The sequence below is a fragment of the Tyto alba genome, unplaced genomic scaffold (genome assembly GCF_018691265.1).
Source record: "Tyto alba isolate M040663 unplaced genomic scaffold, T.alba_DEE_v4.0 Super-Scaffold_14, whole genome shotgun sequence".
NCBI classification, from domain to species: Eukaryota; Metazoa; Chordata; class Aves; order Strigiformes; family Tytonidae; genus Tyto; species Tyto alba.
In genome coordinates, this window is record NW_024881276.1 from 19,002,957 (window position 1) to 19,024,619 (window position 21,663).

General features: G+C 35.8%; 1 protein-coding gene across 19 annotated transcripts in view; it reads right to left on the reverse strand.

Annotated features, from left to right (window-relative positions):
* The window catches only part of DMD (dystrophin), a 1,076,492-nt gene that overhangs the window by 351,043 nt on the left and 703,786 nt on the right, over nt 1-21,663 (reverse strand). For all 19 annotated transcript variants that reach the window (XM_042788288.1, XM_042788292.1, XM_042788293.1 and 16 more), the window contains one exon: nt 16,754-16,862. In XM_042788288.1, the coding sequence (XP_042644222.1) occupies nt 16,754-16,862 (109 nt within the window). The remainder of the gene's footprint in view (nt 1-16,753; nt 16,863-21,663) is intronic.

Genomic DNA, 21,663 nt, shown 5'->3' on the forward strand with positions numbered 1-21,663 from the left:
CCAGTACAGTATCTTCTTTAAAAGCTTAAACATCTACGACATGCTATCTACCACTACTGAGGATGGTAATAATCTGTTCCACTTTGACTGAGCAGTTAAAACATTTGAGTTATCTAATTATTTATAGAAATTACCTTTAGAAAGTGGTTGCACAGTATGTTTCTCTTCTGACATTTATCTCTCCTCAGAACAAAAATACTACTTGGAACAGTACATCTGTCCCTTATTTCTCTTTCTTTTATGCTTGCACAGATACAACATGGTTCATTCAAGAAAAGTATATAAATCATCAATTAAAATTAATAGAGAAATATAAATCAACATTAATTACACAATATGTAGCAACAAATCTTATTCTGAAATGATTTATCCAGAACTGCACTGACAGTTTCTGTGTCTCAAAGGGGATAGTTTGTCGGTTTTGGTTTGTTTTGTTGTTTTTTTTTTGTTTTTTTTTTTTTTTTCCCCAGGACAATTAATTTATAAATGCAAAACTAGAATCAAATTATTTTTTTCAAATATATGAGTAGAAAATTGTATCCTACTGCTACACATCAGAAATACGATTAAGGACTTAATCTTTTGACTAATGTAACGGTTGTATTAGTTCACTTCTGTGATATGATAAACCACAAAACCAAAAGAACAATTAGAATTTAAGGCATCAAACCACACCAACCTGTAGCTCTTAAGGTAACTTCTCATTAGCACTTTCTACTGTTTAATAAAGAAGGAAACAATGTAGAACAATAATAGGAAAATAAGACACAAAACTAAAATGTCTAACGAAAAGCTGAAAAACAATCTAACAGTAATCCGAACTATGTGCAATTCTCAACTTGTTCTTGAACCTTGAAATACACTGGATGAAAATCTAGAGTATATTGGTAATTTCTGCATCTTGAAAATAATCTGTAATATTAAACTTTAAGAATTAGAATAATAGAAATGTGTCATGAAATTGAAACTCAAAATTAAATGCAGAAATAAGAAAAGCAGAATGAAGTGTACTACAGCAAAGCACTTTCCCCCCCCCCTTCTTTTATTCTGTTTATTTCAGTGTTGTGTTTCAAAAGTTCAAACCGACAACTCAGAACAAAAAAATCCCTTCTTATTTAGGTACTGAACAGGAACAGAATAGACAGGAAGAATGACAATGCTCCCAAAAGCTTCAAACGCCTTCCTACAACTCCTTTCAAGCTGAAGTCCTCAAGCAGAACTTATTCAATCTACGGGAATGTTCCTAGCCATCCTTCTGAATGTTTTAAATAGTGTTGAAGTTTTAATTATGTAAGGTAACTGCATCTACCAGGTCAAAGCTTTTTGACAAAGAAGAAATAATATAGCAACTGGATGCATATTTTAATTCAATCTGCATGTCTATCTGGGGGATTTAGTTCCATGGTTAGCAGTACCAATTAAGGTATATGCCAGTCTTAAATCCTTTATACAACAAACAACAGTAACATACACCCACTAAACTTCATTTCTGTTTTATTCAAGGGAACCCAGCTGCATTTTACTCACTCTGAAGAGACAAAGGAATAATAGCTGTACCCTGTGGTATATGCACAGACATCATCTCTCAGTGAATTAATGATTTCAACACAAGCAACATTGCCTTCTCTAGTGATAGACCAAATGAGCATTCCCTCTGTGGGCAAACCAGCAGTTCATTGATTTGGAGCTGGCACACCAGGCAGGTTTTGCTTATTTCATGGGAAGCCTCAGTGTCATCTTAGCAGCACTTCAGCCTTGTGAACTTGATTGGAAACAACTAGATTCCACAACAGCACACAGGTGAATATCTATCATCTACTAAAGTGTATTTTTCCCTTTGATTTTTTTCTTATGTTGTGTCATTGCAGCTGATTTTCTACAGGGTTCAAGCATCCATGTTCATATTCTGTAACTCCAAGCAGGCTTCCCTGAGAAAGATCTGGGAAGACAGTTCTGAGACCACTGATTTATTTCTTAGACTTGTCCCAGTGATAAATGAATAATCTCATCTCTCTCTGTCACTCGAAGTTAAGGAAATAAAGTTAAGAGTACTTTAAGTTCTCCCATACAGTACAACCCTTCCATGCAAGGTGCTCACTGCCAAGTGTTCTGGGTGATCTGGGTGATAAGAAGTTCTGAAAGAAAATTCTGAAAGAATTACAGTGGGCAACAAAGCTCTGATTAACTAAAATAATACCAATTTATTACCAATAGAATCCCCTAACTTTGAAATTTAAAAGCAAGAATGCTTTTTCTCTCATGACCTGAACTCAGAATAAAGTCTTTATGTTGATCAGAAAATTATTGCCAACAAAACTACACCCAAGGCTCTAAATGTGGAAAATATGCACCCTTAGAATATTGTATCTCTAAGCTAACATTTTATTAACATTTTATTCAGCTTTTAAAGACAAAAAATATGGTTCAAAGTGAATATTTCTTTATCTGAACAAAACACCAATGTCAGATTGACCAATGTCTGATTGTCTTTGCCTTGAATATTTAACTTAGTAACTGTATCATGGATATTTCACAGATAGTAATTTTTATAGAGTATAAGTGGGTAATAGCACTTGATTTCATGAACATTTAGGGAACATTCACCTTACGTGCTATTGTCATCAATTTAAAATATAAGTTAATTGCCTAGACTTCCTTTATGTTCAAGAAGCTCTTAATGATTCCTCACAAGTCTTTATGGATTTTTATATGTGTATAAATATATATTTAACTAAAATATTTAATTATCTAAAATATATATTTTTCCAAGTATAATTTAGATTAATACAGGCAAAAAAAAAAAAAAAAAGCTGATCGTTTATGGGATTATTAGTTAAAGTTTAGATCTAAAATAGTCTGTGAAGTGGGATGAAGAGAGGGACCAAATCTAAGTACCCTATAATTCTTAGAGATTCAAAAGAAAGTAGAAAGTCAAGGTTAAAAACTGTTAGGAGAAAAGAAAAATATTTACAAGTGAACATACACTGCTATATTTTTAAAATAGACATAAAAGTTATGGTTTCTAATATATTACTATTATTAGATTAATAAATAGCATATTAATTTTAAATTTATAGTAGAAAGTTAAGTGTCAGCTTTCTTAGATTTATCTTTCTCTGTCATAAAAGAGATCTGGTAGAATTTTCTTGCTGTCCTTTTCATATGTAGAAGCGTGACTAAACTGTTTATTCTACAATGCATTTTTCCAAATTTCTCTAAACACAACATAAAAATGTTTAGCTATGTCTTTCACTCAGTGTAAAGAAAAGATGTTGCTTTCACAAATACTGGGTTGAAATGGGGGTAAGAACATGTCACTGTCTGTCAGAAAAATAGGTAGACCCTACCAAACACAAGGAATTTCAGTGATATAAATCATATCATTATGCTTGCATGCATTGTAACATAAATAACATTAAGGTGAAGTTAACTTTGTGCTGCATAGCAAAAAGTTAAGATAATGACCTGCTGTTGAAAAGAGCTTCTGCAAATACTCTATACGCAAGATACTTAAAAGTGGAATTATAATGATTTATTTGATGAGAATACTGCCATCATAGGAGGCATTTCAGATAACTTCCATGTACAGAACTTAAGAGGTTTAAAAACTTAACTTTTGTGGAAAAGAATCAGATCAGAGAATACTTCAGCAAACTGGACATATGTAAGTCCACGGGCCCTGATGGGATGCACCCATGAGTGCTGGGGGAGCTGGCATATGTCATTGTAAAGCCACTTTCTATAAACTTTGATGGATCATGGTGACTGGGAGAGGTGCCCAAAGAGTGGAGGAAAGCAAATGTCACTTCTATCTTCAGGGTCCTGTGAAAGACCCAGGGAACCACAAGTTGATCAGCCTCACCTCAAAACTTGGGAAAGTGATAGAGCCTGGGAACCATTTCTAGGTACATGAAGCACAAAAAGGTGGTCAGGAACAGTCAGGCTGGATTCACCAAGGGGAATTTATACTTGGCCAAACTGATCACCTTCTACAATGAAACAGTTGGCTTGGCAGATGTAGGCAGAACAGTGGATATCATAGAATTATAGAATGGTTTGGGTTGGAAAGGACCTTAAAGATCATCTACTTCCAACCCACCTGCCATGGGCATGGAAATCTTCCACTAGATCAAGTTGATCAAAGCCTCATCCAACCTAGCCTTGAACTATCATATGCCTTGACTTCAGTAAGGCTTTCAACACTGTCTCCCATAAGATTCTCATTAAGCATCTGAACAAGTATGGGCTGGATGAGCAGTGAGGTGGATTGAACACTGGCTGAACCACTGGGCCCACAAGATGGTGATTAGTGGTACAAAGTCTATTTGGAGGCCAGTGGTGTTCCCCAGAGGTCAATACTGTGCCCAATCCTATTTAACATCTTCCCTAAGAATCTGAATGATGGGACAGAGTGTACCCTCAGCAAGCTTGCAGATGGCACAAAGCTGGAAGGATTGGCTGACACGCTAAAAGAGGGTTGGTGCTGCCACCGAGAGGGACCTTGACAGGCTGGAGAAATGTGCTGACAGGAACAACACTAAATTCAACAAAGGGAAGTACAAAGTCCTGCACCTGGGGAGGAACAACCTCATATACCAGCACATGCTGTGGGGATTAACCATTGTGAAAGCATTTTTGCAGAAAAGGCACTAGTGGTCCTGGTGGACACCAAGTTGAGCATGAGCCAGTAGCGTGTCCTTGCAGCAAAGGTTAATGATATCCTGGGCTGCATTAGGAGTGTTGCCAACAGGTGGAGAGAGCTGATCCTTCCCCTCTACTCAGCACCTGGAGTACTGCATCCAGTTCTAGGGTCCCCAGTATGAGTCAGCTATAGAGCTACTGGAGAGGGGCCAGTGAAAGGCCACAGTGATGATTAAGTGACGGAAGCATCTCTCATACGAGGGAAGCCTGAGAGACCAAGGACTGTTGAGTCTAGAAAAGAGAAGACTCAGGGGGCATCTCATCAACATCTACAAATATCTGAAGAGAGGCTGCAAAGAAGATGGAGCCAGGCTCTTTTCAGTGATGCCCTGTGACAAGACAAGAGGCAATGGGCACAAACTGGAACAGGAGGTTCCCTCTGAATATCAAGAAACACTTTTTGACTGTGAGGATGACCGAGCCCTGCAACATGTTGCCCAGAGAGGCTGTGGAGTCTCCATCCTTGGAGATACTCAGAAGCCACCCAGACATGATCCTGGGCAGCCTCCTTTAGGCCTGAGCAGGGGGCTTGGACCAGATGACCTCCAGAGGTATCTTCCAACTTCAACCACTATGTGGTCCTGTAAAGCTATATCCTTGGTTCCAAACACTCTCTAAAAGACAGATTGGAAATAGCGTTAAGACAGAGAATGCTTTGGGAACAAAGCAGCTAAGACTGAAGATAACACGTGGTAATAATCCTGGCACAGTGTATGTAAACATTCAGCTGACTTCTCTACATGTGGTGGAAAAAGCTTTAAATCTGCAGCACTCTCTTCTAGTTAGACTATGACTCGAGTAGAGACAGGTAGTATAAAACCAACTGAAGACAGAAATATATGTCTATAAACTGAGGTAGCATTTATAACTCTTGCTCTGCTTGGACATATTGTTCTATTCAAACCTTTCTGAAAGATAAACTGCTCCAAAGTTCAGTCTCCTTTTGGTAATATAGCATTGTCATGGTATTCCTTGTGAACCTTTCCTTAGGCAAAGTTCAACATGACTGATGGGCCCACTAAAAATTGAGAAGCAAAAGGCTAGGGTATGAATGGATCGCTTTTAGTGAGTCTAAGAATTAAGCAGACACTGAAACTAAAACAAGGTATCACAAGAACCTTTCATATACTAACCATATGGTGGGTTTAGATTCAATTTATAGCAGTATCACTGACTACACTACCAAGGGTAATTTAATTAGTTGGGTAAAAACAATACTCTGAAATTATATAGTGGCACCACTGAATATTTGTTACAATACTCAGATAATGCTTTAATAATAGTCCAGAAAGGGGGGAGGGTGGAACACACAAACCAAACAAAAAAACCTGAACAGTACATTCAATTTAATGGTTAAGATTTAAAAATCTCCTTCTTCTATAAGTAAACTTTCCGTTCTATGCAAACTATATAAAACATGATTGTGTTTGTTACTTGTTTCTGTTCAGCAGTTTAAATGTTAGCTGAATAAATATCTGCAATACTGCCACCAATATTTCTGCCACAGAAAAAATAACCATTTTTTCATACCATTAGTTTGGGTTTTTTTTTTTTTTTTTTTTTTTTACAAATGTAGAAGTTGATCCAAGTGCTGAGATATTGGCATAATATAAACTAAACATATGTTAAGGCTAATATCTTTTATTTATAATAGCAGAAGCAAATATAATCAGAAATGCTTGTGTTTGTTATTTTCCACCCAAACAATATTGCCTTATTTCTTCATTGGGGTATGAAGTGCCAGGAAAATTACAGCTGAGAGAAACAATTTATTTCTGGCTTGTCCATGCCCTGTATCCTCTATTGTCATTAAAGATTTGAGTCTTCCTCTAGGCTCTCGTGACATAAGTTTTAAAAGGCAATGAAGAAAACTTCTTCAAGTAGGGAATTCAGACTGTCGCAATTAAAATGGATAGTAAAACATAAAAAATGTTATTTCTTATTATGGGTGTGACTCAAATCCTCTCATGCTAGTTCAAGCTTCTCATTTGGTGTATTCTTCCATGTGGAAGATTTCACATTTGGCCATATATGAATACAGAGCCTCAGAATGCTTATAGTGGTTTGCATAAAATCAGGTGAAGTCATACTGTATATTAAATGATTTCTATATTTATCATGTGGATTATAAGATGGAAATTTTGGACAAAAGTCTTATTTTCTTCATAATGTTAATGCAAACTTCTGACCAAATTGCTATACACATTCATTCACGGTGGCCTGTTAGAAATACTTTCATCCCCCTGATAAAGAGTTTTACATTTGACAATGAAGAAAACAGTTAAGAGCATTCAATGCATATTAGTTTTTATGTTTCAGGATGATACATGGCCTTTTGTCTTAATCAATCATAAAATAAAGGTTTCCCCTTTTCTATAGACATAAACATTTTAACCTTTTTCATGAGAACTTTGAAAGAAAACCTTAAGGAGGCATTACATCAAGGGAGTCAGTCTTTTGAGAAACAGAAATGCTACAAACTTTAGACTGCAAGAACACTTGGAATCGCAGAGATCCATGATACTAACAACCAATTTAAAAGTAATTTATCTGTAAAACATAGTAACAATCTGCATATGCAAGAGTACAGTCAGTGGAGCTGCTATTTGCCAAATGAAGATTACCTATATGTTTGGATTCTTAAGGATAAAATTACCTTTTAACTAAAGAAAGTATTTAGGAAATGTTCCAGCCTGTTTTGGGATCTCTTGAAGTAGTAGACAGAATTAACACAAGGAGTCTTTTTGGTAATATTAAGACACTGTCAATAAGCAATTTATTTTTTATTTTTGAAAGTGATCTAGTAATATTATTTTTGCTGTTATTTAAATTAATATTTTAATAGTGAAATAAAATTTAATTTTTGTATTTATTTGCTCTTCTATCCCCCTCTTCCTCCCCTCCCGTCTTTTCATTAATTGATTCCTGCATCACTAATTAAGTTTTCTAATATCTAGAAATACACACAATCATTCCTGGGCAGTCTGAAGAGTTTCAGTTCAAGGAGCCAAGCATTATTTTTTTCAAAACAGCCTTTTTTCTGTTGTTTTTTAAATGCAGTATTATTTGTACCTCTACAGAAAGCATTTTTTTTTTTTCCAAAGGATAGGAGCCTTTTTGAGTAAGAAGTTGTTGCAGTTGTTACAAAAGGGTTTCATGAAAATGAATGTTTTGTACTACTGCAGTTGTGGTGTTCCATCAAGTTCTGTCATATAAAAAATGTTGTGACAACATCTGTCACAAATGATGCAAGCACCACTCAGTATTAATTTTGTCAGTAAAAGTAACAAGTTCCTTGATTTAGCATGCAGCTTTCAATTGGATGTCAATCTATATGACAACAATTTACATTTCCAGGGTACCACTATTGGCACATAACTGAATTTTGACAGCTAGTTCTTTGATAGAAGGAAAAACACATATTGCCATCAGCTCCAACTTTTACATTCTCATGAAAATCACCTCTTCTAATTTTGTTAGGTGTACAAATTGATTTAACAGGCATAAATTACCATTCTAGCCAAGGGGAACTCTGAAGAAAAAGTGTCAAAAATTTTACAGAGATACAGAATACCAAGGAGCCAGTGGAATTACGTACCATGTAGTTAAAAAAAAAAAAAAAAATCAGAACAGATTTGAAGATGCTTTGAAATAATCAGACTTCAGTTATTAACTAATTGAATGGCATTACAGTATTCATGCAAAAATTTCCAAGTTTACCCTTATTCTTAGAGAGAAAAAATCTGCGGCATTAAAAACAGTTGTTCAAAGATAGAGGAGGCAACATCATCACTGCCACTTTGTTTTTGACAATCTAATTCCTCAAATCACTGCAAGCACCTTCTGTTCTTTCATCAGAAATGTTAAAATATCTTGCCTTGTACTACTTGGTGAAACACTTGTCAAGCTTTCTCATGAAAATACATATAATTCTTACTTTTCAGGTCAAACTAACCTCTAATGTTCTTCCAGCTATTTTAGTTTCACCTTAGGAAGAACTGCCTTGGGGAACTTAAGTGTCATATGGCCATCAATCTATTCTTGAAGGAAAAATCGGTAATGCAAATCTCTACCTCCGTATCTCCATGCTGTGTTCCCTGCTACTCCACACTGATACAATCAAAGACAGCAGTCTGATATTTCAGTGGCAAGCTTCATATAAACAAGACTAAAGAATTTGCTAGCTGGAGTAGAAGAGGTTTCCATTTGCCATCTTTTCCTCATTTTAGCCTTCTACAGTTTAAGGAACAAGTCTGTCTGTGTTTCACCATCTCATGCCCTCTGACTAGAGCAGAAACATTATAACCAGTTATGAGCTTTATTACTCATTCACTGTGGCCTCCACTCTGCTCATGATCTGTGATCGCACTTGATCATGCTCTTTGGTTGGCTGTTTCTCTGTAGAGCAGACCTAACCCTGTGGCAGCTTCAGTCACCAGAGAAATATTAGGAAGATGTCAAAGGGCCACTGAATTTCTCAGTAGGATATAAGGAGGGTGGCATAGAGCCCTGTTCCTTTCAGAAGGAAAAACCAGCTTGATTTGCTTTTTTAAAAAGACAAGTCAACAAAGAGCAGCACACAGGTCAAGAGGACTGTGTGCAGAATGACCTATCACTTTCAATTATTCTAGAAAATTATAGAGATTTTCCACACAATGTAGTTGCCAATAGGCCTAATTACTATACAAAAGGTAACAGAAAAGAGAGATTACTGCTTTTTGCAAGCCCATGCTATCTGGATAGTCAGATGTTATAGTAATTCAGGTTACTGTAACAAAAAGAAGGGAGAAAGACAGAGGGGATTTAAAGCAAAAATGTGTGATGTAAGCCAAGAAACTGAGATAGAAAAACTGAAAAAGAACATAAACTACCATTTTATTATGGATACTTTTTTTGCTAGGAACTCTACTGAGAATCCCTCTTTCCCTATCTTCCATAATAAAATAATTTAAATTCTTGATTCTGTCTATCTGTGCTTTAAAAATGATGCAATTGTGTTGTTGCCACATTTCTTGAAAATTAGTAACATTGGATTGTGCAGTGTGTGCTGAATATAGTTCTAGAGAAAAATAAACATTAATTTAATTCCTTCCTGAGCCATGTTACCTGAGCCATGTAAAAAAGACTGATCATAGCTATAACTTAGTTTTGTGCTCTCACCTGGTATACGTTATCAATAATAGTCTGATGAATTCTACAGTATGCTATCATTTACATTTCATGGAATATAATCAAAATGAATCCTGTATATCCTGCTGCTACTAACTATTGATCAAGAAATTAAATGAAAGAAAACAAGCAGCAAAGCCTACTCCTCAGAAGAAAATACCAGATCGTATTTTAAAAATGGAATAGGTGAATGCTGTCCTTTGAAAGACTGATGATAGGATTAATCTCATTTACATCGTAAATCTTGGTAGCTGCACTTTCAACAATTTGTTACAGGAAAGAAAATGTAGACCTAGATTCCATATTTTCTTTAATAACAGCAAAGCAGTCAACTCCTCTTTTTACTTTCTGATTTACATTTCATCATGGGTATAATAAAAATTCTGAGTAGTAACCCAGATTGAGTTTTATTTAATCAACTGAGCCCAGAAAAAAATCAAAGTAAAAGTCCACACTCCCTTTGTAAACTACACTGTCACATCTGTTTACTACAGATACTTTCAAAGAGTAACCTACTGCGAAACCCCTGAAATAGGATGTTAAATATAACGGTGTAACCTTTTTTCTTTTGATTTAAACTGGGCTTTTGTGGCTTAGGTATATTTTGCATGTATTTTTCACCTGTCAGGTAATCCAGAAACAAATCCTCACACCAAGATATGCTATAGAGATCAACACAGAAATTCTGAGTATCACAGAGATTTGCGTTTATAAACTTGCTTATTATGTTTTTATTCATGCAGTTCTGAAGGCACAGTGTCAGCTTTTTATCTAGACTCTTTTCATTACTTCTCCCTGTTGGTGTTGCAGCACATGCTGTGAATGACCCCCAGAGATTCCTGAAGCTATATGCAGAGAGAAAATTGAATGTGAAAGCTTTATTAGACAAGTTTGTCTTCAGCTTGTGTCTGATGTCAGCTGTACTGAAAAATAGAACTGCTTGTGAAACTGGGTCCTGACCTTGAAAAATCTCCAATCAAATGGTAACAGATTCTGGTTTGTGCCATATTGCTACCTGTTGTATGTGGCATGTGTTAGAAGTGAAAAAGCTTCTTAATGAAAATCAGATGGAATAATCAGACAACTTCTTTCCTGAACACAATGGGGAAACAGGATATATGGCAATGTGCACACAGTAGGGCCAACTCAGGTTGATATCTGTGAACCTCTTTACTAGAGAAGCCTGTAAAGTAAAATGACTCAAACCAAATAAAATTAAAATTATTTATATAAACTATTATTCCTTCATCCAAAAGCAAGCAAAAGAAAAGCTAAAAGACAACAATCTATTCCTTTAATCTTTCAGCTGACTTTGTTAGTCCAGCTGACTTAAGGAAGAGCCTACTCTGACTGCTCTCCACTGATTCAAGAACTTAGGGTATTCTCTATGAAACTTCCCTACTGCCTTTTTCCCTGTTCATCTTCCTTCTGGCATTTTCTTTTAGTAAAACTTTTCCTAGGGTTAAACTTAATTATAACTAATATTAAAAACAGACATTTCCTTTAGATTCTACATGCACAGTGTCAGAAACTATACAATTTTAGGCATGGCCATTACTGGAAATAGTATTTCTCTCTATTATAACTCTTATGCTAGCAGTCATCTTTATTGGTTTTCTAAAACTAATGCTAACTAAAATGGACCACTGGCAGTAGCATTGCCTTCTAATTCAGTGTAGAACTACTTGTCACAACAGATGCACACTGTGAATTTTTAGTGTTCAACTCTGTGGAGAATGGTTCTGCAAAATTAAATATCTACCAGGTACCCCCCGCAAGTGTTTTAATATCTGATAGCACGGTTCTTTTAAATGGTGAATGTTAGGCACAACAGGTAGGTATTTTTAAGTATCAACATGTGTTTGCATTAGTACTGAAAACACTGTAGACGCACACGTCCCTAGATTGTTCAGTGCTCCCCAAGGAATTATTCTGAGTATTCTTGGTCATGATTATACTATGCCAGCTGCTGTAAACAATACAGACATTCTAATATCCAATTTGTACTTTTTTTTTTTTTTTTTTAATTTACCCTCTGAATACACATATTATTATCTTTTCAGGTGCACATAATGAAATGCACAAGGATTTTTCAGACTAGCATTTGGAAATTCTGAGAAACAGCTCTGAACTACAACATATGTGATCGCTCAAGCACTGTGCATAATATATAAACAATGACTGCTTCAGAGCACATTAGCTGTGAAACACTACAAAAAAGAAAATAATATCTATTGTGCATTTTTGCCCAAAGCTAGCTGTTATAATTTTGTTTCTTACGTTTTTGTTGGTGTCTGTTGAATACCTCTTAAAAACAAATAGTTTTTTTGCTTTTAAAGAGGAAGTAGGACATTACATGATCCAGCTCTGAAATCCATGAAATAAAAAACAAAGAATCCTTCATCCCTACTGATAATATTAAATCAAATATCATATCAGAGATTTAATAGGACAGTCTTCATAATGTAGGATACTGCTATGCCCAGTCTGTACATCTTTCTATTTTAGAACTAATCAATAGAGAATACTAGATCACTCAACTATGCATTTAATATGAAAATAAAATTTCAAATGCAGAAAATACAGATCCCAGCACTAAAGAAGCACTTTCAGCTCCTGAGGTCACTGAATTTTCATTTTAAATTTTATTTCATCAAGGTATGTACTTTCACATACATGCTTTCATTTGCTGCTGATTTTCCTCAAAAACCTAGTCTCAGGAATTGTTTATTTTTAGTAGCACCAGTACATGTTTCTATGTTATATTACATTCCAAGCAATGCATGTGAATTTCAGCTGTATTAAGTCACAGTGGTACATACAGAGCAACGCAGCATGCCTAGTCTAGGTGGGGACTTGTTCCATGGAGAAATGAGGCAAACCAAGCTTTCCCAAACAGAAGGATACACCTTAGCATTCACTCTTTCAACTAAAATATCAAAGGAGAAGCAGATGAAATTCAGTTGTCACTAGTTTCCTCAGAATCACAAATATCACTCTTTCAATTCAAACCCCATAACTCAAGGTATTACAAACTCTGGAGGTGACTGCTGTGAATCTTTTTTCTACACACCAGCTGAATATCTGTTCTAATAAGCTATGAGTTCTCTTTTGGTTAGATCAGCTGGTGAAGTTACCACAGATCACTATCCTCATGTTACAACTCACTTCTAATGGACTCAGCTTGATACATCACTCCTCCTCCATTCTCCCTTATTCATTCCAAATCCTGAAAAGCCTTTTTCACCTGTATATGGAAGCTCAGCCTATGGCTCTGTGCATGCAGTCTCTGACGCCTACTCTCAAAGCAAATTATACCTGAAAGCACAGAAGAGCTTCGATTGTATGCATTCGAAGAAAGATACCTAAAGCTGATGGCTAGTGTTATGAGTGCTGCTCATACAGTATCAGCTTTCTTCAAATTCTTTGTATTAAATATACAATAACTAGCAATGCCTATAAAGTCTTTCTGTCAAATGCATCTTTAACTCTGCTACAATTGTACAACAAAAACAATTCTTTTTTTATCTCTCCTTAGGCTTGCTATAAATGATGCTCCAAAATTAGACTGAGAAGTTTAAAGGGACAAATTCTACTTAGTTTTGGAAATAATTTCACCGCTGTAATTGACACTAACTTTCACTCTACTTTTTTCTTCATTTCACAGTCATACATTTTTCTGTTTCACTTGAGTAGGCACTTCATGCAAAAAGACAAAAACTTGTGTAAAAATTCAGGGAAAACAATGAATTTGATTGTTCACAAAGAACTGGTCACTGAATAAGTTAAACTGCAAGAGTAGCAATATAACAACGCTCAATTTTATTAGCTGTACATGCAAAATGTAAAATTAGTTGACAAAGTACTTTCAGCTGTATTCATTTGCAGTTATTTTTAAGGTTTCACTGACTTCACGTATAGCATGACTGAAGATAAATATATATCCTTTTTAAGAAATTGTATTTTCAAGTATAGCTCTAAATCAAAGAGGCCAAAATCTTCCCCTAACTTCTTACTGGAATTAAGGCAAATAAGGTAAAATGTCTTCCTCAGGACTAAAGTCAGGAATGCCTCCCACCCCACAATATATTCACATGGGATAACAAGGCACTATATAACTTCACCTAACTTAGTAAGTAAATACAGTGGTAACACTTCAGCACAATATAAGTCATATGAATGCTAATGATACTGTAAAAGCACATTCCAAAACTGCATTTCTCTCTGCTTAAAATGTTTTCAAACTGCTAGCTAAGCAATGCATCAAGGTATTTGGATACAGACATTCACACAGATTCATGTTATCATGTCAAGTACAGATAGCAAGTGTGATTTCCTTCCTGAATCATCTTGTCTTGGAAGTCAAGCTTTGCTAAGGTTTTAGACATACCCTTCAGCTAAGTACATTTTTCGAGTTGGAAAAGTAGCTCTTGTTCATTATGCCTGAGGGCACATCGGACTGGTGAGATATTAAGGACATTTTTTAGTGCTTCTTCTGCTGAAGAAACTGTAATACACAGACCCAGAAATAATTATAAACAGGGTCCTTTACCTCTGTAACAGCCACCAGGTGGTATATTTAGTAAGACCCTCTGGCTGAGTTCTTGCAGCCAGACTAGACCAAATGATACCTGACAGGAGAGTAGAGATTAGCCAATTACATCTTCATTCCCTGGTCTCAAACACAGATATCAACATTATTAAATTCTGATACCCACAAAAATCTCTAAAGAATCAGAAAGTGAATAATTATCAACATGAGATATTGCCATTGCTTCACAGAGTCCTTCCAAAAAAATTCTGTGCATCTTTCTTTAAAAATAACTTTCAGTGAGATTGTTTAGATTTGGGGAGGCTTGGCTAAAGCTAGCTCTCCCATAGCCAGTTCAACGGTTCATGAGAATCAGCAGCACAGGACAAGTAAGTCCATAAAAATGTCTATAACGTGTGTGGTTAAAATAACTACAGAACTTATAGCAAAACTCATGACATTCAATCTCTGTTTCCTGCGACTTCCCTTCCCCCCCCCCCCCCCCCCCCCCCATTTTTTTAAACAAGATACAAAAATACTTTAGTAACACATACCACATTCTATCCTTGCAGAAACCTGCTGTCTCAGTCTGGAAAAAAGAAGGCTCAGAGGGATCATACCCACGTGTATAAATATCTGATTGGTGGAGTAAAGACAACGGAACCAGGCTCTCTTCGGTGATGCTCAGTGACAAGATGAGAGGCACCATGCAAAAATTGAAATACTAAAAATTCTATTTAAATAGAAGAAAACCTTTTTTTCTGTGAGAGTGGTTCAACACTGGAACAGGTTGCCTGGAGAGGTTATAGAGTCTCCATCCTTGGAGATATTCAAAATCTGATTTGACATGACCCCGAGCAACCTCTGCTAATTGACTGTGCTTTGAGCAAGGCGAAAAATGATTAGACATCTCCTTCAGTTCCCCATGTCATTACATGAACTTCTAAAGCATGCCTTAGAACAAAATCCTGTAAAGTAAGGGTACTGCTGAACTACAAGTTTTAAAAAACACTAGAGATATTTGGCCCTTTTTTAGAAAATTTCAATGATTGCCACTGGAACTACAGCAGTTCTAAATGACTAAATGATAGTTCCTATTTAGTAAGATCCAACATGTCATAAACAAGACCTCTTCTTTGCTTGAATTGATATATGTTATTCTAACAAGTTGGACTGTTTTCTGGTACTGAATATTTTGGATTCTGTCTATGTGGTGCAATTATTTGCTTCTCTGGGAAATGATTTTTCTGTTTTGCTTTCCTAGAGAGTCAGTAGTAGAAGGTAGAGAATTCTTGAATTTCAGCTTTTCTTGTATGCTACCTATTAAAATATGTTGAAAGCAAGAGGGATCAACATCTTACAAGTAATCAAATTCCAAGTGACTACTGTCGCTGTATCACAGCCTGAGTTACAAGCAATGTGATGGAGTGGGGGGAATTTCCTTCTACTACCAAATCTGATGAGCAGCTTTCCAAATTGTACGGGTGAGTAACATTCTTCATCCAAGCAACTGAGATAGTTCAGTATCAAGTAAAGAATCTTAGAGACTAGAAACTGAGACTGAACCCAGTGTTTCTGTTATGTATGTATTTTCCATCCATGCTTAATCACTACATTTCAAAGGAAAGCAGTGGGAAATAAAATCCATTTATCAAGGAGATAAAAATGAGTTTGTAATCCTTGTAGGGAACCAGCAGGTACAAAGAGATATGAGAAGAATCTAATATAAATATTGTCCAAATAATTTAAATTAAATGGAGATCAACTCTCTTGTTGTGAATTCATGAACTCAGGAGACCCAGAGATGTATATCGTAGCCTTAATGTTTAACTGCAGAATTACTCTTACCAAGTTGTCACAACCTTTTCTACGAATACACAAGCTTTGTCTTGAAACAGTCTCAGTTCATTGATATATCATAAAAAATAATTTCAGAATTTCATTCTGTGACAATTTGCATCCACTTGACCTGTAACATTTTTATCTTTTAATTTAAATAAGTATTCTCCCTTCGTAGTATTTCCTCCATGAATATATGTAGAAAATCAAAATCTCCTCTCATCTCTTCATAGAGTAAAGAAACAAGATTTTGAAACAGTAATAATTTGAAAAGCATGCTGCAATCTCCTCATCAAATCCATAATCTAATTTGTCTTCTGGGACACATTACACAACATGGAAAGGTAACAATAAAAAAACCAAATTGAATGTCCCACTAGCCCACTTCTTATTCACAAGCTAGAGATGAAATTTGTAAGGATACTGAATGAATTTAGACTGTCTCCAGCCATTTTCATTTTAACTGTGTGATTTCTAACTAATTTCAAAAGATGTATATACTGAAGCACTTACAGACACCTGAAGAGAAAAGGCCAAACGCTCCTAATGCTGGCTTTTCCTTTAGTTGTTGAATTAAGTGGTTTATTGCCTTCCAGTCAGCATTCAAGTCTTCTAATTTTTTCTAGAATAGAAAATTAAAGAAATATTAAATTTATAATACATAAATTAATGTTAATAAATGTAAAATAAAGTAATTTAACTTTTTTTCTCCATCTGATGGACCACCTGAATTTAAAAAACACAGAAAGGTAGAAACAGCAATTAGTTTTCACAAATGGGAGACAGGTATGAGTAAAATACCTCCCAGTTGGGCTGCAAAAGACTTTCATGGTGTTCAGGTCCTGAAAGCATCTTTCCTCAAAGTTTGCCTGCTGAAGCTCAGGGCCAACCTAGAGTCAGTGCAGCTGCCAGACCCTGACCACAGATTGACTATCTGGAGCAACCTCAGCCGTTTCCTCTCCCCATGGCCCTGCTCAGCCACCTGGGGCTGTGTTTGACTCCGGTTCCCCTCAGTGGGCCTGGTCTAAACCCCCTGCCCTCCCCTGCTTCTTGGCTGGGGGTAGCAGGAGGGGCCCTGGCTGGTGAGACCCTGTTCTGTAGCCTGGCCACTCCCTGCTCCCAGTTCATGCTCTCTGGTCAACAGGCCATTTCCCCTTTTTAGGGAACAGAGGATGACTTCTTCTTTAATATACTGTAGAGAGGTGGGGATTTTTGTCACCATGAACCTGAGATGTTCACTTTTTAAATTAAAATAGAAAGGTGGATTATGTAATAAAAAAAAAAGATGTCAGTAAAACCTCTGCAATTTGTAGTATCAAATGTAGAACACATTCTTCCACCTATTAAAAAAAAAAAAAAAAAAAAAAAGTAAAATCTTAGGAGCCTTCAGGGAGTCGTAAACTTCAGTGTGTGGGCACAGTCCAGAGCAGTAATGGCTATACTGTTACTTTTAAACAAAACCTAAAAGTGTGGAGTGTGAATTGCATCAGACCTCAGATAACCCTGAGAGGCATTTAGACTTAAAAATGTTGTTCCTACCCCTCTTTCTTCCTTGCTCTAAGGACTGTAAAGAATCATGAAGCATTGCTAATTCTATGCTGGCATCTCTAAACTCTTAAAACGAAGACTGCATTTCTTTTTTAAGCTGCTCCCTGATTGTTTGCTACAAAAAGCAGCACAGTGTACCAATGCTCCTCAGGAATGCTTTTAGTATTCTTGTGCCCAATTCACGATTAGATATATAGTCTAAATCACAATCCAGATGTGATGGAAACAGGATCTGTTAAGAAAGGTACTTTAATTACCTAGAGTCTAAGATGACAGGGGTCAATAGGAGAGGGATAGGGAACAAGACTCATTAAATTGCAGTGTGTATACACACAAATGGCACACACACACAGACACTGAGGTAGCACAGTTTTATATGCTGATGTGTCAGGCGAGTGTTTCTAGAATTTGCCTTAAGCTTTGCCATAAATACTCTAAACCTGCAAAGTTCTTCTGTATCTGTCACCAATGGAGGCCATAATATTGACTGGTATAAACTCTGTGCAGCTTTTTCTGTAAATGCTTTTTGATAGGGCAGGAGAGAAAGGATACAGTTCTGCATTAGGGAATAAAAAAATTTTTATTTTTAAGAGCAGCTTAAGACTGCATTAAAAATAAAATCATAAGTCAGGAATAGCAGAGATTCTTCTTGATAATAGACTATGAGGGCCAGGCAGAAAAAGCAACCAGATATGTATGATAAATGCAACCTATCAGATGACAATTCACATCATACATATATTTTATTTCTGTATGAATTACGGACACATAGAAACACACATGTTGGACACGTATTATGGCGGATTTTAAAGTTCCTTTTTTTTTTTCTGCTGTTGTAGCCTAAGAACCTACTTCCAGAGCTTAAAACGTAAAGGACTGTTCCACTGTCTATTAATTCAATAGTAGCAGAGAGTGCAAAGAGCCCTTAAAAACAAAAGCTGGAGAGATTACACTGTCAACGTCTGGTTTCATTTTACAGTATATTCACAGTAGTTCAGGAAGGTGATATGGATGTTATAATATTGGTCTTCACTACAGTTACCTGCTTAATCATTCATGTGGATGTGAGTCAGGGGTTTATTTCCTGCAATGACAAAATATAAAACATGCCCACCACAGATATTAAAGGGGCTTGTCTGAGGAAACATCTACGCCACTAATAAGAGAGTAGCTAGTTCCAAAATCCTCTACCAACATAATATTTTGATCCAATCTTGCATCTGCCAGAAAGTAGCAAGAGTGCATTAAACTGTTAACTTCTTTGAACACAACAATTTTGTTGTAATTGCAGCTCTAAAGCTTTGCTGCCAAGTATGAACATCAAAATATGTTGCATTGAGGAACACATTGATTTATTGATTTCCTTTAAATGTCAGCAACATTGAAATTTAAGTGAGGTTAACATTCATATATGAACTAATCTCATCAACAGTACTAAAACTAGAGATGAGTATTTAGAGAGAGAAATGGTGTAGTTCTTTAAATGCAAGACTGAGGACAATGAAAATTAGCTCCTCGCTACTTACTCTCCTGCCCAACACATGAAAGGATAAATTGAGTGCTGTGGCAAGGGAACTACAGCTTTTCAACAGAAATCCTTTCCTGAATAAACTGTTCTGTTTAAGTGCTGTTAATCATGAGATTTGGGATTATGTTCTTTCTATTGCCACTGTCACCAGCAGTAACCTCTCCCTCTCCCACTTGCAAAAGCTTACAGAATTGCATTTCAAAAGCATGAAATCCATTTTATAGAAGTGAATAGGTCTGATTATTAAAGTGCTAGTGATTAAAGGATCACACATCTCATCCCATTCTTGACTCTTGAATCAGCATATTCTAGGATTTCATTTACAAACAAAAATATTTTTGTAATCCTGTATTGCAAAATTCCAATATCAGCACTTTTAGTATACTTAGTGGAGGTGTGAAAATATACTTATTTCAGCAACATAACTATGAGATAAGATTAAGTATGTGTCCATATGAATCAAGGGGGTTTTCATTTACATTCAAAACACTACAATGAGAGTATATTATAAAAGTTGCAAAGGTAAATAGCTAAACACTAGGAAATGCCAGAATAACATCAACTATGAACATTAATTCAGATACAGTGCACAAAATCGCACCAATATCTTTAATTCCCTGACACATACTGTTTTTCAGCAAAGGAGAGGCTTTCACTGTGAATGAGTCTATAAAACCTCTAGTTCATGTATTGAAAATAATGGGATGATTTGTGGTGACTTAAGGAAATCATAGAGAAAAAAAAGGAAGCTAAGATAAAGATGTTCTAGAGAACTAAATCATCTACAAAGTTTTCAAGCAATGCTATACAAGTAATTAATGCTTTTAAAGAGGCCATGTAGTTTTATCTTTTTTTCTGTGCCACAAACTAAACAAGGAATATGAGCCTAGTATTGAAATGCTGCTTGCAGTGTGAATGCTATCCATAGCCTGTACTGAATTGGGTAGGGTTCAGCCTAGAACCAAGGCCACCACAACAGCTTTAATTAAAGAATTCTCTAAAACTTTGAGTGCTTAACTTTGTAACCTTGATAATATCTTTTCAAAAACACCTTACTCTGAGTACAAATTATTCCTGTTTCCAGATAATACCTTTTTGTGTAGAAAATGATTTTTACATTTACTGAAAAGTCTATATTGGAACATATAAAGAGCAGACAGTGCTGGCAGTTATTCATGAAGAATTATGACAGAAGACCGACTCAGTATAAATGGGTGGAAGCTTAAGGAAACCTACATCATCAAGAAATCAATTCAACAGTCTCACCAGTATATATTCACTGTTTTATGACTTATTGTACAAGACAGACAGTGAACCAGAAATTAACTTCACAGGTCGTTCAATTAACTGAACTACAGAATGTAATGAAAAAAGTAAAATGCAATTAAAGAGGGACTAGAAATGAAATACTCACTACTCCATGAGTAGCTACTAATTTCCTCACAGACACATTTTATAATATCATTGTCAAAACTACAACTCAAGGGATATCATAATCTTTATTTAAAGAGTTATCTTGTTCCAATAAATCTGGTAGGAATTGGCAGTTTTCAGTGTCTTTGATGTGAACACTTAAAAGAAACAGACACAGAGTACACTTTTATGTCAGAAGTTTGGCCTAAGCAGAATCATTTCACACCATTTATACCTCTGTCAGTGGTATATAAAAGAAGGACTAGTTCTTCTCCTTGAAAATTAATTCTGCAATTCTTTATATGCAATTACAAAAATCTGGAAAGCCAAAATCTCTGTTTTTTTTTGTTGTTTCAAGTGCTTTTCTTGTTAAAATGTGGAGTAAGATCCCCTAAGACTGCAGCTGAAGTAATAAAAAATGAGTAAATGCAGTTATTGTAGAGTGATTTGTGTTCCATCATCCATTCAGTGTGCAGATGACATGTTTCAGTTCCGTACAATAGCACAGTTTAAGCTAAGGAAAATGTCCAACACAGAGTTAAAAGCTTTGTTTCTACCCACTCTCATTAGCACACTACTTTTCAGTCACCTTGAGTTCACCTCTTCTAGTGTTTTATCACTGTTTAGAACTGATCATTAAAAACAAAAAAGCATAGATACCAAAGGGGAAAATAACTGTTCAGGAAAGAAGAAAAGAAACCATATCATTCTTAAATGCGTATTAATTTCTAAAGTGGAAATAAGTGCATTCATGTCCCCCTGTGAATGGAAATCCTGTTGGTTGGATTTACAACTAATTTAGAGGACATTTTGCGAAAGTAGGAAAATAATACTCAAGGTATAGTGACTAGATAGAGATGGAAAACCAATAAATTCACTGTAGAGGTCACCTACAGACATCTTAACTTTAACTTGACTGAGGAAACATTTTTCT